The sequence below is a fragment of the Sorex fumeus genome, unplaced genomic scaffold (assembly GCF_029834395.1).
Source record: "Sorex fumeus unplaced genomic scaffold, SorFum_2.1 ptg000002l, whole genome shotgun sequence".
NCBI classification, from domain to species: Eukaryota; Metazoa; Chordata; class Mammalia; order Eulipotyphla; family Soricidae; genus Sorex; species Sorex fumeus.
The window spans coordinates 15710349-15737985 of NW_026606059.1; the positions used below are offsets into that span (position 1 = coordinate 15710349).

The 27637-nt window shown below is 41.6% G+C and overlaps 1 protein-coding gene across 1 annotated transcript in view; it reads right to left on the minus strand.

Moving 5' to 3' along the window:
- Positions 1-26172, minus strand: part of LOC130020079 (carbonic anhydrase 13) — a 35726-nt gene extending 9554 nt beyond the window's left edge. The window contains exons 1-6 of the mRNA XM_056110717.1: positions 26050-26172; positions 21078-21275; positions 12957-13075; positions 3402-3497; positions 1903-1965; positions 920-1075 (exon numbers count right to left, since the gene is read on the minus strand). Coding sequence (XP_055966692.1) covers positions 920-1075; positions 1903-1965; positions 3402-3497; positions 12957-13075; positions 21078-21275; positions 26050-26086 — 669 coding nt within the window. The 5' untranslated portion in view covers positions 26087-26172. The remainder of the gene's footprint in view (positions 1-919; positions 1076-1902; positions 1966-3401; positions 3498-12956; positions 13076-21077; positions 21276-26049) is intronic.
- Positions 26173-27637: the final 1465 nt, after the last annotated feature.

The window sequence follows — 27637 nt, forward strand, 5'->3', positions numbered from 1 at the left end:
AGGTGGGGTGGGGTGGCGGGAGGGATACTGGGGACATTGGTGGTGGAAAATGTACATTGCTGGAGGGATGGGTGTTTGATCATTGTATGACTGAAATTCAAACATGAAAGCTTTGTAACTGTATCTCGTGGTGATTCAATAATAATAATAATAATAAAAAGATTTTACATCACTTCATTCAATAAGTGAAACAAAACAGAACCCTAAGTGCAGCAACCAGAAAACCCAGCATCTCCCTGTAACTCATAGATCAAGTCACAAGGCTCATAGGTCTGAGTAGTTTGTGCATCGAAAGCATCCTGAACTTGGGGTCTACTTGGTGGGCCACGCCTGAGGCTCAATGAGCATTATCAGTCAAGCAAATAAATTCATGTCTTTACTAGAACCACACATCACACCAAAGCCTCTTAGTAAATGCCTAAGGCCCCTCAGGCAGCTCTTCCAAAATTCTATTAACAAAAGCCAAAACATCAGATTAAGTTCTCAAATTTCTTAAGGCACCCCACCTATCTCTGTCTTCACTCTGTGCAGGCAAAGCCTGTAGGCTGAGCTGATTTAGGTCTAGGTCAGCTAAGGCAATGAAGGAGAATGACACCCTTTTAAAACTGTGCCTCTCCTCGTTTTAAATTTTGTATCCCAGTTTATTGTCACATAAACAGCAGAAAATACAAGCAAACGGTTATAACATTCAGGAGGTCACTTCCCTTCACTCTACATTTCTAAAATGTGGGAAATTCACAGAAGTTTCTCTGCTCGTAGAAGTAAAGAGGAGCATGCATCTTATCCAACTTCCACTTAAATAATCAAAGGAAAAAACAATTTCCTTTGGCAGATGCCAGGAGTAGGGCTGCTTTCCTTTTTTTCCCCTATCAGCCTGGTTTCCTCTAATGAATCGGATCTGTCTGGAAGAGAGACTAACCTGTTGAGAGCTGATGTTTATCGGTTGTTTTAAAACAATCCAAGTGACACTCTCCAGAAGAGGGGGGACAGTAAGAGAACCAGGATATGTCCAGTAGTCCCAGGATGGAGGAAGTAGAGATATTGGGTCAAAATTGGTGAATCGAGTTTGTTTGCCCTAGTGGAGAAAAGAGAATTTCCACAAATTAGCATTCGATAGCTTTACAAAGACCTCAACCACCAAGCATCCAATCAAAACATTATTTTATTGGCACCAATGTGTAAAAGTAATTAACAGCTGCCTTAACACAGTGACACTGGTCCTGCAATTTGTTTTAAGCCAAATTCAAGTGTGAGTCATTGGTGATACTCATTGGCTTCAACTTGATCTAAAATTTGTAGCCCATTATCTAGGTTTATTTAAGAAACACAAGATTTCTTTAAACATCGTGGTCTTTAAGCTGTGTTGCAAGTAAAAAAAAAAATCCTATAAAACACCAATACCTAAAGTTAATCATGCATAGATTTATTGCTGATTATTTTAGATAGTTAAGTCCTTCTCATGATTTTAATGACTAAAAGTAATAGTTTTCGATAGCACAGCGTGTAGGGCATTTGCCTTGCATGCGGCCGACCCGGCCGACCCAGGTTCGATTCCTCCACCCATCTCAGAGAGCCCAGCAAGCTACCGAGAGTATCTCGCCCACACGGGAAAGCCTGGCAAGCTACCCGTGATGGATTTGATATGCCAAACACAGTAACAAGTGTCACAATGGAGACATTACTGGGCCCACTCGAGCAAATCAAGGAACAACGGGAGGACAGTGACAGTGACAGTAACAAAAGTAATAGACTCCTTCTTCTCCCATTGGTCAATATCTTCCAACTTTGTTTGAAAGCAGATAGCAATGTGCTATATCTAAGGTCTAAATTTCTCCAGAGGATAAGGAAATTCTTGAGGAAATGGGTATTTCATTTTTCATTAACAATAGTAATTCGTTTTACCTTTTCTTTAATGGAATCCAAAATGTCAGTAATCTTCTGCAACTGTGAATTATGTTCACCAATCTGAAAATGGAAAATTTTTAAAATAATGTTAATTTTTTTGGAAAAAAAAGAAAAAAAGAAAGAAAGAAAAAGGCCTAAGCTAGTACAGAACAAACAGGAATTGTTGTGCTATAAAGCTCTCTTTTACCTCAGTCTGTTCTTATCATACCCAAGAATCTGAACAAGATAATATTACAAGACTCCTTGGCTGAACTGCAAGATTGATTCCAAAACCAGTAGCAATAGTTTCAGATTTCTTCAAATTTATGTTTGTGGTATATGAGAGAAACCTGACTTAGAAAACCTGCTCTCCTAAAGCAGGCGTGAGCCTCAGACCCTACATCCAAACAAATTACCTTGACATCAAAACATTAAAGAAAAGCATCTCTCACTTGTTGCCTAATGTGATTTAAGTTCCCTAATCAAGGCAAAATACCAGAAACAGAATTCATCAGAAAAATACATGGGTGGCTTTTCATTATTAGGGGCGTCCCAACTCTACTTGAAATAGTAGATTTTTTTTTCTTTTTGGGTCACACCCAGCAATGCTGAGGGGTTATTCCTGGCTCTGCACTCAGGAATTACACCTGGCGGTGCTTGCAGGACTATATGGGATGCTGGGAATCAAACATGGGTCGGCCACGTGCAAGGCAAATACCCTACCCACTGTGCTATCGCTCTAGCCCCCCAAATCTACTTGAAGCTGTTAAATTATTTGGGACTGAAATATAACTCTTGTACCACTCTGATTGTACCATCATCACCAACCAGGATGGCCAAGAGAAAGAAGTATTGTCATCCCAACCACCCTCCACACCGATCTACACACTCCCTGGGCCCAGCCCAACAATTACATCAGACAGACTTGGTGGTACAGCAGCTGTGTAAACCCAACAAGGATGTGGGAAGTTCTGTGGTCCAGTCACCCACAGATAGTATCACACTGATATTTGTGTTACCACATGGGAATAGAGGACAATGGAAAATACCTTTCTAATTAAATTGGTTTGTGTGTTCAGGACAACAAACCATTGTAGTCAAACTAGTGCTTCAAGAATCAGGAACTTGAACACTTATATCAGGAAGGAATGTAAGAATCAGGAACTTTACTCTGTGTTTTTTAAATATTAGGTAATGGGGAAGAGTTTGGAATAAAGACATTCTTCTCAGGACCTCAGCTGTAACTCTGATGCTACTGTTGTCATCACAGTCACATAAAAGTGATTCATGAACAATAAGAAGAGTCATACTACAATGCTCCCAGGGTAATCCAGGGCCTTTGGGTGGATCATTAACTAATATATAAAACTTTAACGTTCCTAAAAATAATATTGTCATATATTAAATAATTTAATATAGAATAATTTCATGATGAAGTAGTCGTAAACGGTCTACTCCATGACTAAAACTCTTCATTCCTCATCACTGATGAATTATTTGAAATAGCGGATTCTCACCTGTAAAAATACTCCCAAAACAGCTAATCCATCTGGCTCATGTGCGGCCTCAACGAAGCTGGGATATTTTTCTGAATTCCAATGGACAACGTGGAGCTGAAAGAAACATAGACAACAGAACCTAGACGTTTTAAAACGCAGAAGCACATACAGACTCGAGCTGTTGCTCTGAGGCTGGCCACTCTTATGTATAACAATCCCCCATTTCACTCCTGTCCAAACGCAAAGCACAAGCGAAGGACCGTCCACGGTTACTAGACAGCAGTGTACTACATCAAGGTCTGCATCAGCATATCACATTCCCCGGATTATCTCAAGTTCCAACTGTGCCCAGCCACTGCTCCCAAGTGACGTGGAACTGGTCCTAATCTTCCAGAGATGATATTCGACGGGAGCGACTTCAGATCCGTTCCCAGGGGCAGCAGAGTGACCCAGAGAGCACAGCCTCATACACAGGCAGAGAAGTCAACTGCCTGTGCAAATAGTTTTCAGGGACAATCCTGCCGCTAAGCACAGTCCCAGAGACTCCAGTTTACCCAACCAGAGGGCAAACGCTGCACTTTCACACTTTTCCCTTCCCCAGGTCCACGCTGTCTCTACCTAGCTGATCATGTCTCTGATTTTCTTCTGTTCGTTTCCACAGAGCGGCTGCTAACTTTTGCACAGCGCAACTTCTTCCACAGCCACTCACCAGCCCCGACTGCATTCTGCATGTCAGTCATCCATGAGACTGCTCCTCAGTGCGCTCTCCCCTCCCATTTCCCTTCCCCAAAGGTCAATAAATAGATTTTATTTTATTATTTCCTTTTTTTGGGCTGTGCGAACGAAGGTGGGGTTTGGGCCACACCCAGCTGTGCTCAGGGCTTACTCATGACTCTGTGCTCAGGGATTACTCCTGGCAGGATCAGAGGACTATAATGAGGTGCCGGGGGTAAATCCCCTGTTGGCTACATGAAAGGCAATCGCCCCACCCTCTGTACTATGGCTCTGGCCCCAAGGCGACAGATTTTCCCAAAGTCATCAGCTTCCCTTGAGCAAAGAGATGGCACCAAGAGTTGGTAAATGGCAGCTAGAGTTAGGGAGAGAAATGTTGATAAATAAAATTTATTATAAATGGAGTCAGACAAACTAGGCCTTGCACTGTAACTCTCTACTAGCTGTGTGTGTGTGTGTGTGTGTGTGTGTGTGTGTGTGCGCGCGCTTGTGTGTGTGTTTAATTGTCTTGAAATTTATTGTTCCATTTTGGTTGTTACTGATTTAGATAAACGCTGAAGAATATTTGTGGGGTTTTGTATTGCTCTCCCCAAGCCCATTTTCTCTGCAGTTACCCTTACTTCTATATCTATGTCCACTGATTAGGCTTTTTCTTTTAACTTTTCATCAGTTTTGCCCTTATATCTCACACCTATGAGCAATAAAATAATCCAACACTTGACTTTTACTTTCGACTTATTTTGCTTTATAGTCCCTTGATTTTCTTACATCTTAGTGTGACTGGCAATATTTTATCTTTTAAGTAGCTGAATAGTATTTCATTATATAAATACACCAAGTCTTATTTAATCAGTCATTGGCTGCCAGTGGGTACTTTGATTGTTATTTCCTTTTAGTTATTACTAGCATTCAGTTATTGCAGAATAAGCATTGGGGTCTGTATAACTTTGTGTTCTTTTCATATTCTTCAGATAGCTACCCTGGGGTGGGATTGGGACTGTTGAATCATACAGTCACTCTACCATCCACTGCTTTTTGAGGAAGTTTCACTGCATTTTCCAAATATTTGTACCCACTTGCATTCCCACCAACAGTGCATGAGAATTCCTTTTCCATCAAGCCCTCTCCAACACTTGCTATTAGTTTTCTCTCATGTAACCATTCTCACAGCTGCAAGGCAGCTTCTCACTGTGGTCTTCATTTGCCTTTTCCTGATGATCAGTGATGAGGAACATTGTGTTTTTAATTTGACTATCAGTCATTCACGTGTCTTTATTGAAGAGTTATTCAACTTTTATACCGATTTTTTAAAATCTAAGGTGGCTGTTACTGTTATTAAGTTGTATGAGTTCTTTATAGGCCTTGAATATTTACCCTTTGTCAGATGTATGATATCTTCTTCTACTCAGCATGACTGTCTCTCATTTGTTTATATTTTAGTTTGCTGCACAAATCATTTCAATTTAATGGAGTCCAAATTCTTTATCTTTACTTTCATTTTCCTTGCTCATGAATACTTCCTTGCAAGTGCTCCCAGACTTCCACTGCCAATGTCATGGAAAATTTCATCTGTTATCTTCTATGTACTTTATGATTTTAGGTAGTTAAAGTCATTTTAATGGCTTGAAAACACAAGTTGACTAACTATTTTAAGGAGTACTTACAAAGGTCCTGCCTTCCATAAATATGTTCTGCTCCATTAGTGAAAGCAAGTTTTAGTGGAGAAATAGGGGCATCGGGTCTAGGAAACAGATGTCTAAGAAAGAAATTGAGAAGAAGCTGATTCTTCCAAGGAGGAAGAAAATGGAAGGAGGAGAAAGAGAAGGAGATGGAGGTACCTGGAGCTCTAGAAAACAGGCTTTTACCACACAACTCCATCATCATGTACATGGCCTTTGGCAAAATCCAAAAGTGTTACTTTGACCATTGTAAATAATGTTTTATCTCAAAAAAGAAGAAGGAGAGTGAAAAGAGTAAAGAATAATAATGAGGCAGAAAAACATTCTTGGGATCTTTATTCCCGATTAAGGGAAGGACAAACTAAGGTAGGACTCAAAGAGCAATGTGACGCACCCAACTAGTTTGAGCAAAATCATGACTAATCCACATAATTCTAGAACCATTTTTGAGGTGCTGATAAGACCTCCTTCATGTGAATCATTGGAGTGCATACAGAAGAAAACAGAATTTCACATCCAAATAACTTTTTATAGTTCATTGCTAGAGAATTTAGTTTATTCAAACATAAAAGGTAAAGGTAAAGGTAAAGGCCCTCCCGTTAATCGTCGATTCGCTCGAGCGGGCCCAGTAACGTCTCCATTGGAGACTTTGTTGTTACTGTGTCTGGCATATCGAATACTCTTGGTAGCTTGCCGGGCTCTCCGAGAGGGGCGGAGTAATCGAACTCGGGTCGGCCATGTTGGCCGCTTGTAAGGCGAACGCCCTACCCGCTGTGCTATCATAATATTTTTTTATTCCTTCCCTTAAATATAAATGTACAGGAACTGGAGAAATAGTACTGTGGGTAAGGTGCTTTCTTCCACACAGCCAACCAGGGTTTGATCCCTGGCACCTGTTATGGTCCCCTGAGTCTCACCAGGAGTAATCCCCAAGCATAGAGCCAAGAGTAAATTGTAAACACCACTGGGTGTGGCCTCCCAAAACCAAGCAAAAAATAAAGAAACAAATATAAATATATAATATAAGTGCACATTTTAAGACAACTAAGATGATAGGATCCCTATGTAACTAAGATTTATCATGAAGGACTGACTATAATTATAAAAGAATGTACCATCCAGAGCTGGAGAATTAGGACAGTGTGAAGGACACTTGCCTTGCATGTGGCCAACTCGGTTTCAATCCCTGCCACAACATGTGGCCCTTCCCCTGAAGCCCACCAGAAGTGATCCCTGAATGCAGAGCCAAGAGTAAGCACTGAACAGTGGTGGGTGTGCCCTCTCCCAAAAATTATACCACCCACGAACAATGTAGCATGATAGAAAGTCTCCCATATAGAAAATAAAATAGAAAAAATATTTAAATACATGCAATAGAAAAATATATAAGTAGAGTCCTGTGGAATTATGTTTTAAGTTGATGTGGGAGAGCTGGAGGAGGAACAAACCCTGAAAACACGGGGTGATGAAACAAAATTAATTTGGCACATAAGAGACAGATGAAATTCCACTGCCAGGGAGGAGCTGAAAAGAATGTTAGAGTTGTTTTAAATGGCTTCATGCCAATGTATCAGTTCACTTAGCAAGAGATAACACTCGAGGTAGAAAGAAAAAGAAAGAAATGGGTCCTTTGGACTTACAAACAAAACTGATCAGGGAACAGAAACTTTCTCAAAGAAGAAATCCGAATGCTAAAAGACACATGAGAAAATGCTCTACATCACTAATCATCAGGGAAATGCAGGTCAAAACAACAATGAGATACCATCTCACACCACAGAGACTGGCCCACATCCAAAAGAACAAAAGCAACCCGTGTTGGCACAGATGTGTTGAAAAAGGGACCCTCCTTCACTGCTGGTGGGAATGCTGACTGGTTCAGCCCTTTTGGAAAACAGTATGAACGATTCTCAAAAAATTAGAAATTGAGCTCCCGTTTGACCCAGCAATACCACTCCTGAGGATATATCCCAGAGAGGCAAAAAAGTATAGTCGAAGTGACATCTGCACTTCTATGTTCACTGCTGCACTGTTCACAATAGCCAAAATCTGGAAAAAACCCGAGTGCTCAAGAACAGATGACTGGTTAAAGAAACTTTGGTACATATACACAATGGAGTACTATGCAGCTGTTAAAAAGATGAAGTCATGAAATTTACACATAAGTGGTTCTGCATGGAAAGTATCATGCTAAGTGAAATGAGCCAGGAAGAGAGGGACAAACATAGAAAGATTGCATTCATCTGTGGAATATAAGGTAACGAAATAGGAGACTAACACCCAAGAATAGTCAAGATAAGTACCAGGAGGTTCGCTCCATGACTTGGAGGCCAGCTGCAAATGCTGGGGGGAAAGGCAGCTCAGATAGAGAACGGAGCACCAAGTAAAGGGTGTTGGAGGATTCGCCCAGGATGGAAGATGCATGCTGAAAGCAGACTATAGACCAAACATGATTGCCATTCAATGCCTCTTTTGCAAACCACAACACCCCAAAGGAGAGAGAGAACAAAATGGAATGTCCTGCCACAGAGGCGGGGTGGGATGGGGGGGGGTAATGGGAGGGATACTGGGATCATTGGTTGTAGAGAATGGGTACTGGTGGAGAGATGGGTACTCGATCATTGTACAACTGAAACCCAAGCACAAAAATTTGTACGTCTACAACTGTACCTCATGGTGTTTCACTAATAAAAATTTTTAAAAAACTGGTCAGTAAATAAATGTGTAATGAGAGACAGAGAGAGAGATGAATCTATATTTTCTGTGTTGATTAACCAATTACTATTTTGTATAAGAAAAAACTTTTTATTTTAAAGATCTTGCTCTTAAGTTGCTTAATAGACATAAAAAATACTTTCAGTGGGGGTATGGTGCCGCCAGCAGGTCTATCTGTACCTGTGAGGCGAGTGCATCAGCAGCCTAATGGCGCCTTCAGACTTCCAGATACCCCAAAATTGCTGCTGTGCCTTTGGCCAGACCCAAAAAACTTGGGGCAAAGTTTACCAAGAAAGTAAACAGCCAAAAGTTAGGTATGTGGGAAACACACCCACAAACCACCTCTGGCTCAGCTATATACTTGGAGGCACGGTCTCTCTGGTTCCTGATCAAATTGCTTAACGGCCAGGATCCCAGAGACTCAGAAACAAATCTCGAAACCCAGCGGCTTTTGGCAGAAATGCATCTGGACTCTGCAGTATTGGTGCTGGGTCAACCCAGGTGGGAATAGGTTTTGTGCCTTGGCAAGTTCCCCCTGGTGGCCCAGTGACCGCCATCCTTCAGAGGCCACTTGACAGTCAGGTTTGGGCCCCCAGTGATGAGACACGCAGAGCCTCATGGGATGGGGCTGGAGCCGGTCCTGTCCTCCCCACCCCAGTGAGACCCCAAGTCATCGCCCACAAATGGCCTCTCTGGCTCCTGATCAAGCTGTTTAATGGCCATATATCCCAGAGACTCAGAAACAAATCTCGAAACCCAGTGGCTTTTGGTAGAAATGCGTCCGGACTCCACAGTACGTTACTGTCGCTGGGCCACCCCAGGGGGAAGGTGTTGTCACTCCGCCTGCTCCCTCTTGGCGGCTCGGTGGCCGTCATCCTCCAGAGGCCATTGGACAGTCAGGCTTAGGCCCGCAGGGACAAAACTTGTTGGGCCTCACGGGATGAGGGGGGAGCCTGGCCTGTCCTCCCCACCCCAACGAGACCGCAAGTCATCACCCATGAATGACCTCTCTGGCTCCTTATCAAGCTGCTTAATAGCCTTGTTCCCAGAGACTCAGAAACAAATCTTGAAACCCAGCAGCTTTTGGCAGAAATGCGTCCGGACCCCACAGTATGTTACTGTCACCGGGCCACCCCAGGGGGGAAAGGGTGTTGTCTCTCCACCTGCTCCCCCTTGGCGGCTCAGTGGCCATCAGACTCCAGAGGCCATTGGACAGTGAGGTCTGGGCCCACAGTGATGAGACATTTTGGGCCTTACGGGATGGGGAGGGAGCCGGGCCTTCCCCATCCCAATGAGACCCCAAGTCATCGCCCACGAACAGCCTCTCTGGCCCCTGATCAAGCTGTTTAATGGCCATGATCCCAGAGACTCAGAAACAAATCTTGAAACCCAGTGGCTTTTCATAGAAATGCATCCGGACCCCACAGTACGTTACTGTTGCCGGGCCACCCCAGGGGTAAAGGGTGTTGTCCCTCAGTCTGCTTCCCCCTGGTGGCTCGGTGGCCGTCATCCTCCAGAGGCCATTGTACAACCAGGCTTGGGCCTGCAGTGATGAAACTTGTTGGGCCTCACGGGATGGGGATTGGTCCAGGCCTGTCCTCCTTACCCCAACGAGACCCAAAGTCATTGCCCATGAATGGCCTCTCTGGCTCCTGATCAAGCTGCTCAACGACCATGATCCCAGAGACTCAGGAGCAAATCTTGAAACCCAGTGGCTTTTGGCAGAAATCCCTCCAGATTTAAGTGTTAAAATTTCGGAATTTCAAAATCACATGGCCCTACTGCAGCCACGCAACATCGTATGTTATTCATAACCAGCAATAGAACACAAATTGTCTACTGTTGCTTTTTCAGTAGATCCTAGTGTTGGGGTAAAATCTCAAATAATAATGGTGGGTCTGGTGTCAAAATATTGAATGTGTTCAAAGTAGAGAGAGAGTAATGTGGAAATCATCTACCCCACAGGTAGGGGGAGGGTGTGGAATGGGGGTATACTGGGGTTTTTGGTGGTGGAGAATGGGCACTGGTGAAGGTACGGGTGTTTCATTATATGACCGAGACTTGGACCCGAAAACTTCGTAACTGCTCTCACGGTGATTCAATAAATAAAATTATAAAAAATGAAAAAAAAGTAAGGTGGAGTTCATGCACAATTCAATCAGCTAATCAGTGGCTGAATAAATAGCAGTACTCCTACATAAAAAAAATACCTTCAGACAAGTTCATGTTATTTTATTTGTAGTTGAGTAAAAAATTTTCAAACAGGCTTGTTTTCTCATGCCCATATTTTCCCCTGAAGACATATTTTTCTTTGTGTTCTCTGTCTCTTTACTTGCCTTTCAAGCCCTATTTTCTCTCAAACACATGTTCCTCTCTTTCTCTCTCCTCACATCCTTCTAATTAAGTTTCAGGAAAAAACTTTTTCTGAATAACTATGATAGCCAAAGTGACTTGAGTTAAGTGACAAAAACTCAAATTGTTATTGCAAAAATGGAAATAAGATTCTTTTCTACTATAAAATGATTCCTAAATTTTTAACTTCAGGTTTTTTTTAAGGTGCTTACTATTGATATATAAAAGCTACTTCATATGGAAAAATTGCCATTTATGGTTAAATCAGATTTACGACCAGCTATATATTTAATGTGAATTCTATATTCTGCATTGTAATTAAATAGAATTCCAAATAATGAGCAGACTATTGGCCTACTCTTGCAGATGCATAGCACTTGATATAAAGTTTTTCATGATTTCACTAAACACTCTCTTTAATATCATAAATTATCAGATTAGGTCTGGAATGAAATCTTTGTGCATTGCAGCTTTAAATGAATTTTTCCTTTGATTTATTTCTATTTTTGGAAGACAGGATGTAAAATTAGATACAAAAGTGACTGGAAAACTAATTAGCTAGTTGGTATTATTTATATATCTGAGCACAAAAAGAATTTCTTTGAGCTTGAAAACAAATGTGATTCCCAGATATTTCCGTCTTCAGCCCTTGTATAAGTTCCTGGTTTCTAGCAATGGCCAATTTGAACATAAGCCTGACTCAAATCAGGCATGTCTGAAATGGAAAGTTAATTCTCCTCCGTAAATTGCATCTCCCTGAACATCTCAGCTCAGTAAATATCACAACCATTTTCAAGGTGGCTCAATCCACAATCTTAGAGATGTTTCTAGATTCCTCTTTTTCCAGAGCCTTCAATCTTGACATTCTTTTCATTGGCAAATCCTACTGATTTTTACCTCCAAATCGTACCCTAAACCTAGCTAGTTCTTTCTCTCTATCACTCTCATGGTCCAAATCACCAACATTGCTCATTTGAGCTGCTTCAGTAACCACTCATTTGTCACCCTTCTTCACTTTTTGCTTGAACTCTTCTCCACAGAGGGAATGAAGAAAAATTATACTTGCCCCATAGCATTGCTTTTCTTCCCGAGATGATTCATAAGCAACTTAATTTTACTTAAATAGCTTTAGTTTGCATCACACAATGAATCACTTTCATCTCAGAGGAAAGTTGGGTGTAACCAATATTTAATCGTATTAAAACATGGGGTTATTTTATGTTTTGTCATTTAATCAAAGGATTAGAAAACATAGACTGTTACTCATTATTATAACTATAAGGTAAAGAAGTAGCTTTCAAAGTAAAAGAAACAAATCAATGAATGTTTCGTTGTGCATGTTTTACCAAGGACTGAAAATAAACAGATTCTCTTTGTTTTATTTGGTTTGGGGCCACACCAGTGACGCTCAGCACTTACTCTGGACTCTGGATTCAGGGATCACTCTTGGGGGAGGGGAGTGGAGTATACAAGATGGTGGGAATCAAACCCAGGGGGTCACATGCAAAGCCAGCGTCCTACCCCTCTGTGCTCACTCTCTAGCTTCACACATGCTTTTTTATAAATAGAAGTGATAGAGTGTTTGTCTCTTTATTTCCTTTCCCTGGGAGAAACTTTACTACTCTCACCTCTGTACAAAGTGGACTTCCCATGCTGTTAGTATACATTTGTGACTGTGCTAAAAAAATGTGAACATTTGGGCCTAAATCAAATGTTATTTTCTCTCCATTTCACTGTTATTTTAGGAAATGCCACAGATACTGCAGAAAAAGGTGTTAATTTGGTATCAAACAGACCCGAGTTTAAACTCATCTAAACTGTTTTCTGCTGGACAATTTACTTGAAATTGGACAGTTTCCTCATTTCTTAGAAGGGTGAAATAACGCTAAACAATCCGTTGATTTAAGGTTAACGTTGGTTTGAAATGACATGTTTATCTCCCATATTAATAAAAATCTCATAATTGAGGGAGTGAAATAATTACAACCATGAGGTACTTAATTGACACAGATTTATTTTGGGGTCAAGGGGATTGTCCTCTATTCCTTCCCAATCCCCCCCTCACAGAAAAATGCTGAGTCAGAATGTGACTTACCTCCGCTGCGTATCTTACTCCATCAACCACATGTTCTGAGCCGTGATCATCATCGGATCCCCAGTGAAGATGAAACTGCCGTAACCTGTAGCTTCCAGTGAGGGGGCCCCCACGCAGAACTAGAGGTCAATACATTTTAAATTGTTAGCAAGAAAAAATTGGGGAGCTCCCATTCACATATCTCAAAACTATTCAACATGTCCTTGTCCTCCAAGGATTTTTTTTTTCCCCAACATATATCATTTTGCTGACAGAATACACATTTTAGGTACGTGAGGAAGGAATGAAAACAGATTTATATGGAACGCCTAGAAAATCACAATGACTTTAAAAATGGTCAAAACAGAGAAGAATCCAACACTTAAAGCTAGATTATCTTCTATCGAAATAACCTATCTAGTCAAAGTAGATAGAGTATTAACTAGAACTCATCTGCCTCACAATAATTGGGAGGGGTGGGAGGTGGGGGTCTATTGGGGTTCGGGGTTAAAAATGAGTATTGGTAAAGGGAAATGTGTTCGGTATCTACATGACTGAGACCTAAACCCGAAAGCTCTGTAACTTTTCCCACAGTGATTCAATAAATAAATAAATTATAAAAAAAAAAAAAAAAAAAAAAAAAAAAAAGCTAGATTAGCAAAGCTCCCCTGTGACTAATGCAACTAAGAATTCATTACTCTTTACATATTCGGGCTCCACAGCTGAATGTTTCAAATACTGCCTTAAAAGCAGGTGGAGGGATGGGTATTAGATCATTGAAACCCAAGCACAAAAATTTGTAAGTCTACAACTGTACCTCATGGCATCTCACTAATAAAAATTTAAAAATAAAAATAAAAGCAGGAAAAAATCAGTAGGTATCTTTAGTTGTTGTTATTCTGTTTTGTTTTGTTTGAGGGCTACTCCTGGCAGTGATCAAGCTCTACTCCTGGCTCTGTGCTCAACGGATCACTCCTGGCAGACTCAGGGGACCCTGTGGTGTGCTGGGGCCAAACCCGAGTTGTCCATGCACAAGGCAGACATCCTACATGCTCTACTATCCCTACAGCACCGCACCCCCCCTCCCCCGCAATTAAGAGTTCTTAAAGGTAAGTAATTGCTCTGTTTACCACAGAATTTCAGGTTCTCAGACTTGGGGTGTGATATGCCGAGAGGTCTATCCTGGACTTGGTAGAGCAGTTTGTGGTTAGAGAACAGGTAGGCCTCAGCGTGCAGAATACCTGAGCTCAGACTCTCTTTGCTAACTATAATGTGTCCTGATCTGTTTCACTTCAGAGGATCAGCTTTTCTGTCCGTAACTTTAATAATACAGGAATTCTATCTTCTAATGCTGCAGCGAGAACAGAAAAGGGGAATTTGAACAGCAAGCACTGATCACTGCCGCCCCCCTCCTCCCCCCCCCCCCCCCCCCACACACACACACAGCACGCTAGACAAGCTATCTAGGAATAAAATTTTATTGTTGACATTATTTCTCACAAAAATTGGCAAAGTGTATCTTTTTTAGAAATCTGTCTTCTGGGGAAGCATGAAATATGAAGCAAAATTTACTCTGACAGTATTTTAAATCACAAAACCTCAATCAAGAAAAGTGAAAAGGTAAAAGGTAAAGGCCCTCCCGTTGATTGTCGATTTGCTCGAGCGGGCCCCAGTAACGTCTCCATTGGAGACTTTGTTGTTACTGTGTCTGGCATATCGAATACTCTCGGTAGCTTGTGAAAGGCAAAATAAATTTTCTTTCTTTCCAGAGATTATATAGGCATGTAAAGGAAGTGAAAGATATTAAGAGGTAACTAACACATGTACTTTTCTACAAACGGGAAGAAAAGGTTAGGAGAATATTGTGTATTTCTTCTTGAGCTATACAATCAAGAGGGGAATGAATGCTCTATCTTGACCTGTTTTGACTCAGTTGAAGTTCATCATCACTGATTATGAATTGATCTAGCTGTTGGAATCAGCAGACTTGGGAATTGTCCCAGCTCAACTTCTAAATTAGGTGATCTTTGACGACGCACTTAAAGCCTCTCTAGCCTTTGGTTTTCTTGTCTGTGTTTGTATGTTTGAGTCAATCCAGTTTATAATTAGGAGATTGAGCTGGATGCCCCTTTGCTTCTATAATTCTTAAAATTGTCAAGAGAAGAGATTTATCAGCCTAGGTATTGGAATATTTTTGGAAGGCTGAATGGTTGGGCTTCTTTTGGATTCACTTGGAAACAGATTTTTTTTATATATACAATAAAGAAAGCTGTTTTTAAAGTCCTCTAAAAAATGAAAGAGAAGAGAGAATCACTTCCTTTAGACTCTATGGTTCAGTCTTGCACTATGCTGTTACAAACAAAATCATTTTACTTGTTCTTCTCTCACTGGACAATGACCATTAGGGCAGAGGTGCTGACTGAGATGTTCTCTGAGAACACTCAAAATCCCTAGCACAGTGATTCCCAGAGCATGCAGAATATATGTTTGATGAATCAATGAATGAATACAATATTTAACAAAACTTTTAAAATTTTTTTTATTTTTATTTTTTGCTTTTTGGGTCACACCCAGCAATGCTCAGGGATTACTTCTGGCTCTACACTCATGAATTACTCCTGGCTATGTTCGGGGGACCATTATAGGATGCCGGGGATTGAACTCGGGTAGGTCACATGCAAGGCAAATGCCCTACTTGCTGGATTATCACTCCAGCCCCTTGACTAAACTTTCAAACAGTTTGAAAGGAAATTCACAGATAAATGAATTTAAATGCTCATTTCCTTAACTGACTTCATATAGTATTAGCATTCCACATAAGACGAAATCAACAACTGTGTTATTATCCATTTGTTATTGTTACAGAATAGGACTTGTGCTGAGTCATGAAGTTATTCCTACAGAGATAAAAAGCGGTGTAGAGTGCTTGGTTTGGGGAGGAGATTCAAACAGACTGGCTCAGAAGAAAGGGATACCCTTATATTGTTAGGACACCGGAGTCGATCTCTGGATAACACACTCTGAATCCAGGCTTGAAAACCAAACTAACACAGCTCTGACTAGTTACCCAACCAAAAAAAAAAAAAAATTGCATGCTCTTGTATATCTGGACAACCTGGGAGTATTTCTGCTAAAATACCCAGTCTGGGATATCAATCAGCAAATACCTACTTGAAAAGATCATCCACTAAGTCAATGATTCTCAGATAAATAGAAATATCAAGGTTAGTTCATCACAGACTTTGAAATAGTCCAAATAGCTAAATGTTACATCAAGTGAATAACAGTGATACAATTCATCTTCAGTGAGAACCATTTAGTGTTTCCAAGTATTAAACCTTTTCCAAAAGTGGTGAGAATGAGGAGGAGAGAGAGAGAGAGAGTGAGAAAGAGAGAGAGAGGAGGAGGAGGAACGAAGAAGAAATATTGTTAGCATTACATGGTTAGAAAATAAAAATCATTTCTCCAAAATCACAATTGGAATATAAATCTATTGCCTATTTATTCTTTCATTAAAACCTTTTACTAAAATAAATTATAAATTATAGACCCAGAGATTAAGGAATTAAAATAAATGCCATGAAAGTTTGGGAAAATGTTAATATCTAATTAGTGGGGTCTTCGCCGTTTATATATATATTGAGAAGACCAACAATGTGATGAAATTAGAAATGAACATGATCCTTACTGAATCTGGCTTTCAAACTTTGTTCATCGAGGTTGGGAATGTGATTCAATGGTAAAGAGCATGCCTTCACTAATAAGGGTTGGGTTTGATCCCTGGCACAGAAAAAAATAAAATAAAAACTAAATCCTGAATGAGTAGATACAAACACAAAGTTATGAACTCATTTGCATAGCACCTTAACTTTCATAAATTGTCTCTCTTTATTAATCTCTCTCACTCTCTCTCACGCTCTCTCTCTCTCTGGGTGTCTCTCTCTCTGTCCTCTATCTCTCTCTCTCCTACCCTTTGCATTTTCCTAAATAAGCCAAATTTACTTCAAAAATAAACAAAACAAATGTTTGTTAATCCTTCTCTCTTTTTTTTTTCTGAAACTGTCCAGTTGTGTACTGACTGAAAAGAATAAGCTCATAAGCAAGGTGGCAACAAAATCAGAAAAAGAAATTCTTTAAAATCCAATACACTTGGCTGTTTATGCATCCAATTGTATTTTGAAATAAATTTAGAGAACTGATATTCTTTTTTGCAGAATTTTATTGATTAAGGGACTGTGAATTACAGTATTGTTAATAATGAGAGCTGGTATTCTTAAGAGAGTTTTCTTGAGACTAGTGAGGCCAGAGTTTTGCTGGCATCTAACCTGCTTCAATTTCTGACACCATATATCCCCACCCCAGCTCGTCAGGGTGTGCACCAATGGGGGCAGCCCAGGTATTCCCAGCACTACAGGGTTCAAACAGCACAACAGTGTCTGTGGGCCTTGCTCTGAACCACTGACCAGGTCAGCTGAAAAATCAATAGCAGAGCCTGAGAAAGAGACAAAGGGAAGGTAGGAAGGAAGGGGGAGGGAGGGAGGGAGGTAGGAAGGGAGGGAGAGAGGGAGGGAGGGAGGAAGGGAGGGAGGAAGGGAGGGAGGGAGGAAGGGAGGGAGGGAGGAAGGGAGAGAGGGAGGGAGGGAGGGATGGAGGGAGTGAAGACGGGAGGGAGGGAGTGAAGAAGGGAGGGAGGGAGTGAAGGAGGGAAGGAAGGAAGGAAGGAAGGAAGGAAGGAAGGAAGGAAGGAAGGAAGGAAGGAAGGGTGGGAGGGAGGGAGGGAGGGAGGGAGGGAGAGAGGGAGGAAGGGAGAGAGGGAGGGAGTGAAGAAGGGAGGGAGGGAGTGAAGAAGGGAGGGAAGGAAGGAAGGAAGGAAGGAAGGAAGGAAGGAAGGAAGGAAGGAAGGAAGGAAGGGTGGGAGGGAGGGAGGGAGGATAGAAGAAAGAAAGAAAGAAAGAAAGAAAGAAAGAAAGAAAGAAAGAAAGAAAGAAAGAAAGAAAGGACAGACTAGTGAAATGAATCAAATCCACAGTTTAATCATTGTCAGCCGGTTTCTGAAGTAAAGTTATGTTAACAGCACATCTGTGTTTTGCTTAGTATCTAGGAAAAGCAAAACCACAGAGCACCAATCTGCCAGGATTATTTATACCCTGAGGAAAGCAGAAGGCAGAGATGATCCCAGTCACTGGGCGTGAATTCTTACTGAGCCAGGAAAACCTCCACTCAGGCTGGCTTCTTTGGCTCTCCTACTCTTGCTTATTTGCTTGTTACTCCTCCATTCAACAGTTCTTAAGGGCTCACTATAGGCAAGCAACTGTGTTATTATGTGTTGTTATCATGTTATATATAACATATATGTTATATATGTTATGGTACTTCATGACATGTGATGTTCAGGGCTTACTCCTGGCTTTCACTGCTACACATGAGCAAGACCAACCGTAGCCTCAAGGAACTTGCAGTCTAGAGCAAGATACATAATCATAATCAAGTTTTATACACGAAATTACCATAAGTTGCCAATTCCATGTCCTAAGTCTCTTGTTTCGGGGGTAAAGGTAAAGGTAAAGGCCCTCCCGTTGTTCATCGATTTGCTCGAGCAGGCCCAGTAACATCTCCATTGGAGACTTTGTTACTGTGTTTGGCATATCAAATACTCTCGGTAGCTTGCCAGCTCTCCGGGAGGGGCGGAGGAATCGAACTCGGGTCGGCCATGTTGGCTGCGTGCAAGGCAAACGCCCTACTGCTGTGCTATCGCTCCAGCTGAGTTATTCTCTTGTCTCCCCCAGTCTTCATTATTGTCATTTTCGGTTTTTTTATATTTAATTTTAAAATGTTGTGAATTTGGATTATTTAGGTGGTTACTTAAAACTAGCTAACACTAGAATTAGATAGAATGAGATCATCTAGAATTAGATAGAATTCGATTATCTAGCATTAGATAATCAGATAATCAGATAATCTTGTCCTGCACACAACCATCCTGGGTTTGATCCCCAGCATGGCCTGTGGTCCCCAGAGCACCACCAGGAGTGATCCCTAAGCACAAAGTCTGAATATAGCTCTGTGTACCATCAGGTACAAGCCCCAAACAAAAAGAATTATATTAAAATTAAATGAATAATTATGACAATGAATAATCCTTCAACATTTATGTGCCACATAGTAAGGATTAAGTAACAGCTATCTTGCCACAAATGTATTTAACGGATATTCATTGAGTACTACTGAGTCCCTTCACCGCGCTAGGTAGATGAGTGGAACAGGGCTATTGCCACAGGAAGGCTTCCTTGGAGTGAAGAGAGCACCTAGAAGCAGCTGCCCTGGGCTATGGGACCTTCCAGGAGAGAACAAGCTCAGGATGTTATGGAATGAGCAGCCACTTGGGTAAGGTTTCTGGGTTAGACCCAGTAACTGAGGTAAGCACTCCTGTCAGCCATCAGCAGACATTCCCTCTCCTATTGGCCAACAGGAATTCTTCCAGAAGAATTTGACAGCCATCTGCTCCCTCTTTCAAGGACTATTAAGGAGACCCCAAGCAATAAGACTGAGAGTAGGGCTCACAGAGCTAAGCATAGCCCCCAAAGCCCTAAACCAATCAATCAATAACTAATCAAATCAGGCAGGGTAGTTTGCACAGGCAAAATAAACTCGGTTTCATGCTGTGGTTGGCAGAATTCTGGACTGGTTTGGGTCAACAAAGCATCTTTACAAACTCAAAGGAATTCACCTCAGAAACTACTCTTGTGCTTTTTATAGTTGACCAAAAAGAAGTTGGCAACAACTTATTTTAAGCGAGAGTGGTTTCTAGTATTTTAATTGATTTAATCGCCCAAATCACCACAAGACATTCTCTTTCTTTATCTTGAGGAAAAAGAATGAGAATCTTGGCCCATATTTATGCAGCTTCTGTCTCTGAGGGATATAAAGTACTTTATGGGCATTTTTAATTATCCCTGGTAATTTCATTGTGATCTAAATAGATACAAGACCTTCATTTATGGGGAAGGGCACATACTTGTCACGGTGTCAGAACCGGAAATGGATGAAACTGATTCTCCTGAATACCCCCCACGATAGAAAGAAAAGGAGAACAAGAGAAGAGAGAGTGAGATATGGACAGGAAAAAAGAGAGGAAGCAAAAGTGAGAGAGAAAGGAGGAATCTGAGTTATTAACTATGAAAATCAGAAAGGAATTATTCATGACTACTGAAAAAATTGTAAGCTTTTTAGCTAAAGTACAATATGATCAATTTTTTTTTCTAAAGGTAGGAATGAGTAGCCAGTTATTTCATCTCTGAGGTATTAAAAACAGAACCAAAAGTCTATTATGGATGGTGTAAGCTATGTATTATATATCAATACGATATGTACAAAAAACAAAATAAGCTAAAAATACCATATTTCATTGTGTCACACATCTTTTACAGTGTTCTGGTGACATGATGCCACTTTTATTTTGGATTTGACAAATATATGAAGTAAATCATTTTTCCAGGGAGGGAACCATCTCTGTTCTGGCCAGGGAGGGATTCAGACACACGCTATACATGTGCTTTTCCACTTGAGAGAGAACTTCTGGGGAGCTTATCATTTTTGCTAACAAAAGAACATTTCATAAATGTGGGATGTCAAAGAAACATTTCAAAAATATAGAATATTACTAAAAATAAGTCTGGTTGAATGAATAAATACTTTCAATTAAGTGTTTTAATGGTAAACATGTTTTTCATTCACAAAGCAAATACAGCTTCTTCCTACTATTATGCTAAAAATAAAAAAATTATTAGTGCCTTAAAAATTGTTCCAAAATAGATTCTTTTTATCTGTTCTCTCATCTTACTTTTAAATTTGATTCCATCTATTCCTTTGGAAGTAGACAGGCCTGAAGAAGGATTAAATGTTCAATTCAAGGAAACTCTCTGCTTTTTTCAGGTAATCAGCCAATAAAGTTTTATGTTTGACTGAGTGTGTATTTATGGTGTGAAAGATACTAGCCATGAACAGACCAAACAACACTTTTATTTCAAATTCTAACAAAGTACTAACAAAGAATATTCAGTGCATGAGTGCTTTAAATACCAAAGACAAGAAAATATTGTTCATCATCCAAGCCCCTCAATCCACAGTAAATAAATAAGTAACCTGATTTGTCCTCTGTATCGTCAAAGTCAACGTTGAAGGAATGGCCACTGTTACTGATGATCTTAGCTGAGCTGGCGTCATATTTTATAGTAAGAGGCCGAAGAGAAGAATCATATTTCACTTCTTTGGTCTTAATCTCAATCGGAGATTGTTGATCCCCGTCGGCAATAGGGAAAAACTGATTCCAATGAATAGGACCTTAAATATACAGATGAAAATTAACTAGATAAGTTGTTTCATTGAACAAATATTTGTCGAGCACAAATAAATGCAAAGTGGCTGAGATCAAAGGAAAAGCAGAGCTGGATAAAACAAAATATTCATCCTGAAAACCTCGTAGAATTGTTCATTTGTTTTTAATATGGGAATGGAAACTCTTACCTTGCTCTGATTCATTTCCAGAATGATAGACTAAAGAACATGTAAGTTTTACTTTCCAAAGTAAAGGCTTTTCAAAGGTACCCTTGTACCAAACTAAAAACAACAGCACAATTCATCCCTGTAAACAATGAGATTCATTCTCAGATCCAAGAATGAGCTGAGTTAGCTCCGAAGGTCAGCAAGATTGTAATCTGGAAGAGTCGGTACTGCTGAGTAAAGTGAAGGGCAGAAAAAGGATGTAATTCTTAAAGATGATACCCCTCCTTCCTTCTTTTGCCACTCACTGGGATCGTCAGGTGTCATCCAGACTGCAACTCAGTTACTTGTGAGGGGAATCAGGCAAGCTTAAGAAACACAAAGAGGTGGGGGATTTTTTTGCATAGAATAATTCAAATAAAGTGGCTACACTTGGTCATAAACTATAAAAACATAGATTGCCACGATAAAGTCAGAAAGCAATTTCTCTCTACATTCCAGTAGACGTGTCTCCAGGAATTTTACCAGTGTTACATTTGAAGTCCAATAAAAGGAGCAACTGTTACCCTGCTAATCTAGTCCAAAAATCAAAATGCCATCAAGTTCCCAAATCAGATCCATGTTTGGCAACCTGATGTGACCCAAGCGAGAGGACTGCCCTTGTAAAGTCTTGTTTCTGGGAAGACTTGATTCAAGTCCTGTCTCTCAAAATCAACAACAAGGTTGCAACTGCAAGTAAGCTCCGAGCAGTTCTACAAGAGGTGACTCACTTTATAGGTTAGAGGCACTTATTATCTCTCTGATTATGCCTGCAATTTACAAGGCTACCCCAAGGTAAGTAGAGCATGGGACCACTGACACTTTTTCCTACTTCATGAATCAACTGACTTGATTTCTCTAAATTCAGGCACGTACTTCTGAAAATGGTACAGCATGATGGTCAAACATTTGTCACTGACAACTTCTGAAAGATTTCAAGAAATGCAAAGAGACCACAATTATCAGTTGCTCCATCTCTAAATCTAATGCTACTCATCACTTCATTTTTGCAATGGAGAAAAATTGATTTCTTTCATAATTGTTTCAGGTGGGCTGGAACGATAGCACAGTGATAGGCTGTTTACCTTGTGCGCAGCCAGCCTGGCCGAGCCAGGTTCGATTCCTCCGCCCCTCCTGGAGAGCCTGGCAAGCTACCGAGAGTATCTCACCCACACCGCAAAGCCTGGCAAGCTCCCCGTGACGTATTCAATACACCAAACACAGTAACAACAAGTCTCAAAATGGAGACGTTACTGGACCCGCTGGAGCAAATCGATGAAATTGTTTTAGGTACAAAAAAATCACAGCTTCCGCATATAACCACGCGCAGTTGAAAAGTTTTTCCCTCGTGGTATCAGAGAGATGGTTGCATAGGCTACAGAGCCAGCTTTGAAGCAGGAGATCATGGTGCAATGCATCACATAAGGGTACCTCTCCCTGAGCACTGCCAAGAGTCAACCCTGAGCACTGACCCACGAGTAGTTCCTGAGCACTGCTGGGTCTGATGTCAAAACACAAAGTTTTTTTCAAAGTGTTTGCTCATGAATCTGGCAAGGAAGACAAGCGACTTGACACCAAAGCCCTTATTACAGAAAAGGTATGCACAGCATTCTCTTTTGATTACACAGTAATTTTTGCCTTTCAAGTGTTTTTTGTATAGAATTTCTTCCCTTTTCCATATGAAACATGTTTTCGATTTTGCTGTTTCTGCCTCTGAGGTAATCTGATGTGAGTTAGATTTCAAATATGTGGCATCTGTGTCACAACATGTTGTTGACTTGTTTCCAATCTGGAAAGTGTTTCTTTCTATCAGTTCCTTTGCTCTCCTTCCCCCACTTTTTTCAGCAAGAGCTATTTATAGAAGGACGCACAAGCCAAAATAAAATAAAACTTTTCCATGCTAGATCAAGTGCTTTATATTATCTCTTAGTCACCCTAATCGACCCATTGCCCTTGCCCCTGAAACTCATCTTCTTTTCTTTGGATTTCCAAAACAGCCAACTTTAAGCCCATAGACACATAGTTCTTAAGTTGGAGTGTATGATTCTTGATACAAGATGTTTCCCACTGACTCAGAAATTTTTCAGTATCAATAATGATATGCTCAAGGCTGGAGCGATAGCACAGCGGGTAGGGCGTTCGCCTTACAAGCGGCCAACATGGCCGACCCGAGTTCGATTCCTCCGCCCCTCTCGGAGAGCCCGGCAAGCTACCGAGAGTATCTCGCCTGCACGGGAAAGCCTGGCAAGCTCCCCATGACGTATACAATATGCCAAACACAGTAACAACAAAGTCTCCAATGGAGACGTTACTGGGCCCGCTCGAGCAAATCGACGATCAACGGGAGGGCCTTCACCTTACCTTTACCTAATAATGATATGGAGCTGACCCTCGCCCTAAACTACATCAATACGTTACCAAGGATTTGTAGGAATTGTGATGTGTGGGAAGTTACTCTTTCTTTTCAACACCTCACTTCTCTCTTTGTTTCATTTCATTTCATTTTTTAAAATTTTGAGGCCACACCTGGTGGTGCTTAGGACTTATTGCTGGCTCTGAATTCAAGATTCACTCCTAGCAGTGCCTGGGGTACCATATGGATGCAGCGGGCAAAGCAAGTATCCTATCTGCTGTATTATCTCCCCAGCTCCGCACTTCTTGGTGTTCCATTTTGCATTGCTACTATTCCCAAAGCCTGGCAAGCTACCCATGACATACTCAGTGACAAAAAGTCTCAAAATGGAGACATTACTGGGCCCGCTCAAGCAAATCGATGAACAACGGGAGGACAGTGGACAGTGGACTATTCCCAACTTAAATTTCCTTTTCTCTGCTCATTCATTGCTTTTGTCAATGTCTAAACAGAAAAGGCAGCTAAACTGACTAGAACTGCCCCATCAGGACACGCCACATTGCCAAAAGAATTTTCCCAAGTTGAACGACTTCAAGGTGTGGCCCTAAGAAAGCGATTGCGTCTGAAATAAGGGACTGGCACTGCAATTTTCTTATTGCAGAAATACACAATTACTTCTTGCTAATGCATTTTCTAAGACATTTTTTCCGTCTATTTTTTTGGGAGTCACACCTGTCAGTTCTCAAGGCTTACTCCAAGATCTGTGCTCAAAGATCTGTGTTCCTGGTGGGCTTGGAGGAACACATGGGTGCTGAGGACCAAACGGGATGGGTTACATACAGGGGAAGGCCCAAACCACTGTACTATCGCTCCAGCCCCTTTGACGTCTTTTTTATATTTCTGAAGATCAGCTTCATTGGAGCCAATTTTTTTTTATGTATAAAAGGCTACTCAATATTTATTGATTGAAAATACCATTTTCCCTAACCACAACAAAGCTACCGTTGGCACACAGTAACTATTAAATAACAACAACAAAATCTATTCCAGCAGAGAAAAGAATTAAGAGAAATGTGCTTTGTGGGCTTTTCTCCAAACATAAATTGCAAATTAACAAAATGTAACATGATAATTAGGGTCTTGGGCAAAAGTATATCTATCTTAATTATACCTTTCATTATTAAAGCTAGAAGTTATAAATTTATCTGTAATATAAAGTTCACCTGCTGTCATTTTTTTAAACAGGGAAGTAAGTTATAACCTCAAAAAAAATTACAATTGTAATTGAAACCTTTGTGTTTCTTTGTCAATGTAAACTTTTTTTTTATAAAATGTGTGCAGTACGGTTTAATAATATGCATGATAATAAAAGTATTGTTACTGCCTGTTTGACACTGATTCATATCAGACTTCCTTGATGTCACTTTACAGTTATTTCAAATAATGGTTATATTATTGTTCAAGACTGGAAAAGTGGTTTACCTTTCAACATTTGGGATTAAAAAAAAAAAAAGGAAAGCATTCCCACCCCCCAATAAATTTAGTTTTACCAACTAAATCAATTCCCCTTTGCTAAGCTCCAATCTCTGCAGGGATGAGCGTGGAAGATGAAGGAAGAGAGACCAAACCCAAAAGATAATTCTATTTACCAGAAGAAACGTAAAGGCAACAGCAGCCATCAAAGAATTGCAAAGTGCGATGAGAATTTGCACCGTGACAGCTATTGGGAAATTGGCAGTACCTGCGTTGCCAAGAAGGGAACTTAAATCTGTGTTGCAATTCAAGCTATTAAGATTTCCTAAGCATACTTGCTAGGTTTTTCCAGGACAGGCTTCTTCTCCTAAGTGAATAATGCGCTTAAAGAAAGACTGAAAGCAAAACTTAGCCTCAATTTTTTTTTTTTCCAAATGTGTCCTGACTTCTCATCGCCTTTTTAACTCATGGCTCAGTAGCTGGAGCGAGGGAAAGGGTTTGCTTTTCCAAATGCAAAACGAACGGGCGGGCGGGCGGACGGGAGGATCATCGGGAGGTCTGGGCAACCCCCGCAAGCCAGCAGCAAGAGCTCTGGGGCTACCTCCGCTTCCTGCCTTCTTCGACTCCACCGACGGCAACACAGTTTCAAAGAGGAACTGAAAAAGTTTCTGCCAGTGTGTGATTGACAGCCCGGGGGTTGCTGAGCCTCCCTGCCCGCCGCCCGCAGCCCACCCCGCGCCAGGTGCTCACCGTTGTGCTCATCGTAGCCCCAGCTGAGCCTGGACATGGTCCTCCGGGGTGGCAGGCGGAGACAGATGTGGCCGGGCTGCGACGGGAGGGAGGCGGCAGGGCGGGTGCGCGAGGGGGCGGGCGGCCCGGGAGCTGCCAAGGGCGGGGACCGCGGGGTGCAACTGGGCAGAGGTGCGAGCCCTTGAACTCCCGGCTCGGTCCCTTCCCGGATGCGGCCGCCAGGGGGCGGTGGCGAGCGAGAACTGGGCGCCGAGCGCCAACGCTTTGGCGTTTGCAAAGGATGATGAGCAAGTTGGCGGACCTGGAGGGAGAGGCAGGAGAAAGAACTGGGAGCAGGCTTTCCAGAGAAAGGGGATTTCCTGGCTTCTGGGAATTGATCATCGTCGGTGGGGGATGGAGCGCTGTGCTGGGAAGAAATGAGTCACTGGGACGGGCACCGCTGGTCCCCGGGAACCGGGCTGTGGCTGCGACGTCTTTGGTGATGCTCTTGGGGATGTTGGTCATTCACCAACGCACAACAGTCATGGTCACGCTCGTGGTCAGGACCGTGACGTTTTGCTACTTTTTCTTTTGTTTTGTTTTGTTTTGCAATAGATCCTTTCAACTGTTCCTTTGTGGAAGATACTGCCAGTTTCCACCCGCCACGGTTAAGAAAAGGGGAAATGAGACATTAGGAGAAGCTCACGCCCTACTCCAGTGGCACAGCCTAACCGGGGCTGAGAGTCCTAGCCTTAAAGGGAAACCTAGATCTCCCCGCCCTGAATCAGTTCCTCTACCTGCCCTCTCTTTTTGTTTGCTTTGTTTCGTTTTGTTTTTTGTTTTTTGGGTTTTTTTTTTATGGACCACAACCCCTGGTGCTCTATGTTCTGGGATCATTTCTGATGGTGCCAGGGATCAAACAGGGATTGATTAGGGAAAACCCCTTAACCTTAGCTAATCTCTCTCACCCCACCCTCTGCCTTTCATTCTTTGCAACCCTGTGGCCTGGGGGAGCCAGAGCATCAAACCGGATCATTCACTGAAGCTTGGTCCCAACATTTTATGGCCCTATGGACCTCGTGGAGAGAAAGATTCACTTTTCTTTTTTTGGATGTTTGATCTGCAACTGAGCAGAACCAGTGTCTGTGGTGCCTCCAGGTACTGTCTGGGAGGAGCGGGTTGTAACCTCTGCTTTCAGCAAAAGCTAAAGAGAACGGGATGACCCACCAGGGTTATAATTTAGTGTTTCATGGCATTTAGCAAAAAAGTCTGGAAGCAGCTAGTGTTCAGGGAGTTGTAGGGGAAAAGGAACCCAACCTTCATCCTCTGTGTGTGGGACTTCTATGGAAAGCAATAAGGAGATTGCTCCCAAAAAGTAAGAATAGAACTCCCAGCTGACCCAGTAATACCTCTTCTTGACATCTACCCCCAGCACACACACACAAAAAAACATAATTTGAAAGGATCCGTGCACACCTACTGTTCACTGCAACGTTGAGTAGAAGAGCCAAGATATGGAAGTAACCACAGGCCCAACGACAGGTGAATGAATCAAGAAGATATGGTACTCACACACAACCGAGTACTATGCTGATGTAAGAAGGAACAA